Source organism: Mandrillus leucophaeus, unplaced genomic scaffold (assembly GCF_000951045.1).
Source record: "Mandrillus leucophaeus isolate KB7577 unplaced genomic scaffold, Mleu.le_1.0 Scaffold350, whole genome shotgun sequence".
Lineage (NCBI taxonomy): Eukaryota > Metazoa > Chordata > Mammalia > Primates > Cercopithecidae > Mandrillus > Mandrillus leucophaeus.
This window is the reverse complement of record NW_012103699.1, coordinates 616,736-622,955: the sequence shown is the minus strand read 5'-3', so window position 1 is coordinate 622,955 and position 6,220 is coordinate 616,736. Positions and strand designations below refer to the sequence as shown.

Genomic DNA, 6,220 nt, shown 5'->3' with positions numbered 1-6,220 from the left:
GCTCAAGACAATTTCTTCCAGTGTGGCCCCGGGAAGCCAAAAGATTGGACAGCCCTGCTCTAGCCAAAGTTCATTCCAGCCCTCCTGTGTCAATCTGCTCTTCAACTCAGTCTTTCCAACACACTCAGGTCCTGCTTACCTGAGCAGTTTGTGGCAGGAGCTGAGGAGGCTAGGGCACACCCCCTTCCAGCCTCTCCAAAGCATCACTTTTACAATTAATATAACTTTGGAGGTGGCAATGAGAATTTTATGTTAGAGCAAAATCACAAAAACTCTCATAGATCTGATACTGATGACTTGTATACTTCAGATCCTTATCAGTGATGTAGAATACAACGTATTCTCAGCTAGCGCGTTCTGCTACCAATTAGCCGCTTCTTACAATGCTAATGTACATATTCTGTAACCTCAACACAGCTAGTTTCTCTAACAAGGCTTCATGTTTCACATGTCAGCAACATCACCACTGAGCTCCTCTCTCAGGAATCTGTTTTAACGGGCCTTCCAGGTGACTGCCATTTCCTGAAGCTGGGCCCACCACCACCCGGAAGCCCTCGGGAGCTGACACGACCACAGGGATTTTCTTCACCTGGAATCTGAGGCAAGTGTGCATTCTCCTGGCAGAGAAGCCTGCAGCTCTAGACATCCTGAAAGACGTTAATAACAAAAAACCCACAGCTTCAGACTCATCAAATTCAGCAGAGTGTTCTCCAAACATACGCCAAGCCAAAGTTTTCTCCAAGCCCTTTAATATTCACTTAAACAGTTGAGGCACAAGCAATAATAAAACTGCATTTTTTTACGTTACAAAAAGATTTTGTATGTTATCTGCATGATATACCAATTTTCTCAGTCTCTTCTGCAATAACTCTCATTAACACTCTGGTCCACAGGCTGACTTAATAAAGTCAGAACGGCAGGCGGGAAGATGGTGAAATAAACTTACCGAGGGGCAAAAGGAACCAACATTTCCTGAGTGCCTACTATGCACGCTCTACTAGCTTTTACACACTTTACATAAATGTGAACCTAAGTTCTAGTTATCAGTTAACAGGCCAGCATTGCTAAGGCCAGTAAGTCTACGTTTTAAATGTTATTTGGCCTTTAAATACAAATTGTGGAACAAAACAATGTATCTTTGCCCAAAGAAGCATGTCAACTGTTGCACTACTACATTATTTTCCATTTCCAAAGTTTTTGTTTTTAGTAAGTGTGCAACATTAGCACATGGAAACACTCAAGCTGTGTATTAGTTCACTGAAATCTGGGGTTTTTCCGTTCTCACCCGCTGGGCACCATTTGGCCAGCATCACTACAACGAGCTGATTCTATCACTTGTAAAACTTAAGATGGGGATGGATAGTGTTTGGCAATTACATTTCTGGGAGAAAAAAGTGCTGATTTCTTTCTTTAACTTGACACAGCTAGCTTTAAAAAGTGGTACCTCATTTTAAAGCACCAAAGTTGTCATTTAAACAAGAAAATGTACTTGGCTTACTGAGCTGTAAAATGAAGGTATCACTGCCTTTTCAAGCATTACAGCAAAGCCAGTATGTTCAGAGCCAGGTGACACCCAGCTCATACTGCACTGCAGTTCCCAAGGAAACGGCGTTTCTACCCTCCCCAAACTTAAGCTGCCCCTCACTCCTCCAGCCAGCCCTTTTTCCGAGTCTGTTCTTCCCTTGCTGAGCTATCTGCCTCTTGCTCCCTTTCCCATCCGTTCTCCCTCTAGCTGCCCCTCTACACATGTCTGGGCTGCTGCCTGAGACTTCTTAGCTGCCTGGTGAGTCACTGACCAATCACCACTGCACTGCTCTGGATTTGGGATCCCACTAATAAAACTAACTGGCACGTCTGTACTGGTCACCCCCCGAAAAAAGCATCCTGTGTAACAAAAAAGCACTGTTTAAGGATTCAGGATCACAAACCCTCAAGATACCCGAGAAAAGTCCTCAAATGTGAGTCGCCTAGTGTAACAGTAGAGGTAAGTTCAAAGATGAAATGTGATTTGTTCAAGGCTGTGCGGCTAATCAGAGGCAGAAACTAGAACTGTTTCTCTTTCCACTACACCACAAAAAAAACCGAGATTAGTAATGATTAAGAAGAATTTGTAAGTCAACCAAAATAAAATGCCTAGTACATAGGAAAAGTCTTTGGGATTTCTCCACAGACTTCTTTAGACAGAACAAAGGCAATCTTTACAATGAGAAATGCTCCTCAGTTCAACAGATGCCACCAAGTACCAAGGATCCTTACTCAGTTCTGAAACTGGATCTGTGACTACGGAGAATATGTCACTATTTGAGAATAAGAGGTCCCACCTGCTCCACTCTTTTCAAGACTTCAGTCACAAGGTTGCAACTTACTCTCATCGTTTAACAAGATAAATTAATCCAGTTGAAGTAGGATTGAGGAGGTACACTGAAGATAAAAGCAAAAGGCAACAAACATTTTTACAAGCAGATCATCCCAGTTACCTTAAAAGTTTCGGATTAATTTACAAAGTAGTGATAGAACCATATAATTTCAGTGAAAATCAAGATAGTTATACCATTTAAAAAAAAAAAAAAAGATCAATTCAGAAATACTAAGTCAGGCAAGCATGCAAAATTCAGAATATAAAAAAAAGCAGGGCCTGGTTGCCCACATACATTCCTCAGGTTAAGGTGGATTTAAAGATGCCCAACAGAACCCAATGAATCAGAAGCTAAAAGGGACACTTCAGAGATCAGCAGACGCATTCTCTCATGTAACAAATGGAGGGAAAGTGAGCACACACTAACTGGCGAAGCTCACAAGGCTAGATTGGGGTGTACAGAGATCTAATTACTGGTGCTATTTGCAACTACATATATTTAAAATACAAGGAGATAAATACCCAGAACACATTAAGCCTACTGATTTAAACAGAACATTTCAAGACTGATACACAGAAAGGGAAGGAAGCTGTTAACCCAGCACAGCAGCACACCTCACATACTTATGTCTCAGAGATTAAATGGAAAGAAATGATCAATCAAAACCTTCAATGCTCAGTTTTCACAAACACAAGCCTATCAAATTTCCGGATTTACAGCAAAATGTGCCAGCTAAAAGTGTACATTCTTCAATTTCTCCTATACTTTTTTTTTTTTTTGCCTATCTTTCAAAACTGAGCACTGGGTATTTTTAACATAAGCCATGTCATATGTACAGTTTAAGTATGTTTCAGGAATAAACAAAATCCATATTTCAGTAACTCATAGTGTATTTATAAAATGAAAAATTATCAAAATACACTTTTCACTGGGAAAAATAAATAAAATAGACAAATGGATCTACACAAAGTAAACATTAACTTTGGTAGATTTCAGTGTAGTTCATAACAAGCATATTTGCCCTTATTTCCCCAGAGCTGCTCAACTACCAAGACTTTTTAAAGTATTTTTAACTGAGATTTTATTATGTTGACATTTGTTTCTCATTCCACATCATCTTCAGCCAAGCTCTGAGCACTTACAATTCTCTGAAAGAAAAAAAAATAGTTTTTTAAAGTGTCATAAGCATGTAATCAGGATTCTAACTTCAACATAAAATGCTCTCTGTATTCAAATAATCGAATCTTGGTAAAATTCACCCATTCTGACATTTAACTCAACATGTAATACTTTACACACTGTCAGCATCCAAGAAAACAATGATCACACTACTGTCGGTCCCATTTCAAAAGTCAAGTTAACAAAGGAGGCAAAGCATTACATTACACATATTTTTAAGTCAGATGGGGTCTCTGTCACCCAGGCTGGAATGCAGTAGCACAATCTCAGCTCACTGCAACCTCTGCCTCCTGGGCTCAAGCGATCCTCCCCTACTTCAGCCTCCTGAGTAGCTGGGACTACAGACTCGTGCCACCATGCCCAGCTAAAGGAGACAGAGCATTACATTATATATATTTTTAATTCAGATGGGGTCTCTGACACCCAGGCTGGAGTGCAGTAGCACAGTCTTGGCTCACTGCAACCTCTGCCTACTGGGCTCAAGCGATCCTCCCCCAACTCAACCTCCTGAGTAGTGGGAACCATAGACTCATGCCACCACGCCCGGCTAATTTTTTTTATTTTTGGTGAAGACAGGGTTTTACCATGTTGCCCAGGCTGGCCTTCAACTCCTGAGTTCAAGTGAGTGCTAGGATTATAGGGCATGAGACACCGTATCCAGCCATCATTACATAATACTGCATCAGTCAATTATGTAACTAAAACCAAAAAGAATTTAAAATTTCTTTTCACTCCCAGGCAAACCAAGAACACTGATAACTGAGTGATTCAGAGGTCATTTTTAAGGAATTAGGCTTCATAGTGAATTTACAAATATTCCAAAAAACATCACCCTCAGGCCAATTTTCCAAAAGTACTATACCATGCTGCCTTTCAAACAGCGTAATATTAAACTGATGATTCCAGTATGAATCCTCTAGAACTAGGACCACGTTAGTCTAAATAAAAACAATTTAGACCCAAGTCCTTGGTTGTCCAACTCGTTCCCTCAAATCGTTGGCACCTTTACTTCCTTTCCAGTCCTTTTCTAATTGAGTAAAAATCAGTTTGAAAAATTAACCAGTTAAAACTATCAAGTTCTGTAAATACTTCCTATCATCATTCACTGTTTTAATCATAACAACTTGGGAAATCGACACATGTAATTGACATGCTATTCCAAAAAGTAGATTCATTTGGGCTCCTTGAACTCAAAATGAACAGAAAGCATTTTAATTAACTCCTAATTTACACATAAGTTAATCTTCTACAGTATATTAATGGTATTTTGCATTTTTGAGTAGGGATTTGGGGATGTCGTCAAATAACTACAAACTCAAATAACTACGTCAAATAACTACAAACTGAGAGCACCTCAGCAGCAGCAGAGGCACTGAGCCTTTACACAAGTGAGTCAGAGGGAATCCATGCTCCTGAATGCGCTAATATCTAGGCTACAGCTACCTAGGCTCCTTTGTCAGATCACCTAACAGAAGGCATGGTCTCCTGGAAGAGTAGGCAGAAAGCTACTTGTAGAAAGTAGCCAAGAGTGACCTGAATTTGGACAGCTGACTACTAAGACCTGAGACTTACCACTAAGACACACACTTCCCGATCCACTCCAGGGCACAATCACTAGATCTGGGCAGTCATCTGGATGTTTCCCATCAGAGAAGAAAATGTCAAGCACTGATATTCTCGTTTGTTTTCATTATACACATGAGTTTATTTCATCATGTTCACTAGGCTCATTTTAAAATGTCCCTAATCATTCGGTTCTAAATCCTACTCACTTTTATGTCATAACATTCCAATTCCTTACCTGACTAATTGTTGGGAGCTTAGTCAGAAGCATCTGGAACACTGGTGGTGGAAGAGTTTGCTGTAAGACCTGCAGTAACTGCTGTGGCTGTCCACACACAGCAATTGCATTTGTCAGATGGTCTACGCCCTTCTCATATTCACCTGTAAGATTTACATAACATTACATGTAACCCGAAAAGTCTTGGCCTTTGTCAAAATTAACTTTACACGCCATATCCAAATGATGCTGACCAAAAACGCTATGCAAGTAAAATGCTGGAAATAACCTATAGTGCATTCATACAGCTATTATGAAGCCACTAACAAGAATGATTCAGATTACATGTACTGATATGGAAGTGTTTCAAACATATATACATAAGGGGGAAATCAATGTATAAAAATGTCAAAGTATTACTATTTATATACTTGGAATATTTCTGAAAGACTACATGAGACAATTGCTGAGAATCGAATAGTACTTTTCTGTAACAGGGAACCACAAGACTGGGGACTGAGGTGGAAAGAAGATTCAATTTCACATTAAGCCATGTCTTTGTACTATTTGAATGGTATTACATGAGAAGGAAAAAAAAATTTTAAGTGATACTAGTAGGAAAAATGGTCACACTAATGAAATATGACAGGAGAAATAAAGCCATGACTAACTCTGAGTGGGAGGGTTTATTTTCCTTTATCTACAAATATCCTTCAACAGACACATTACATTTGAAAAAAAAACACTTAAGGCTTACAGTTTTTCAAAGTTCACTTAATTCAATAAATATTAAGTATCTGCTATGTGCACCTTGACCTTAGTTAACTCCATTTTATTTTATTTTTTGAGACACGATCTCCCTCTGTCACCCAGGCTGGATCTTGGCTGGCTGCAGCCTCAACTT

The 6,220-nt window shown here is 39.5% G+C and overlaps 1 protein-coding gene across 2 annotated transcripts in view; it reads right to left on the bottom strand.

Moving 5' to 3' along the window:
* Positions 1–732: 732 nt before the first annotated feature.
* The window catches only part of TOMM20 (translocase of outer mitochondrial membrane 20 homolog (yeast)), a 22,319-nt gene continuing 16,831 nt past the window's right edge, over positions 733–6,220 (bottom strand). For both annotated transcript variants that reach the window (XM_011989366.1, XM_011989367.1), the window contains exons 4-5: positions 5,338–5,480; positions 733–3,505 (exon numbers count right to left, since the gene is read on the bottom strand). In XM_011989366.1, coding sequence (XP_011844756.1) covers positions 3,461–3,505; positions 5,338–5,480 — 188 coding nt within the window. In that variant the 3' untranslated portion in view covers positions 733–3,460. The remainder of the gene's footprint in view (positions 3,506–5,337; positions 5,481–6,220) is intronic.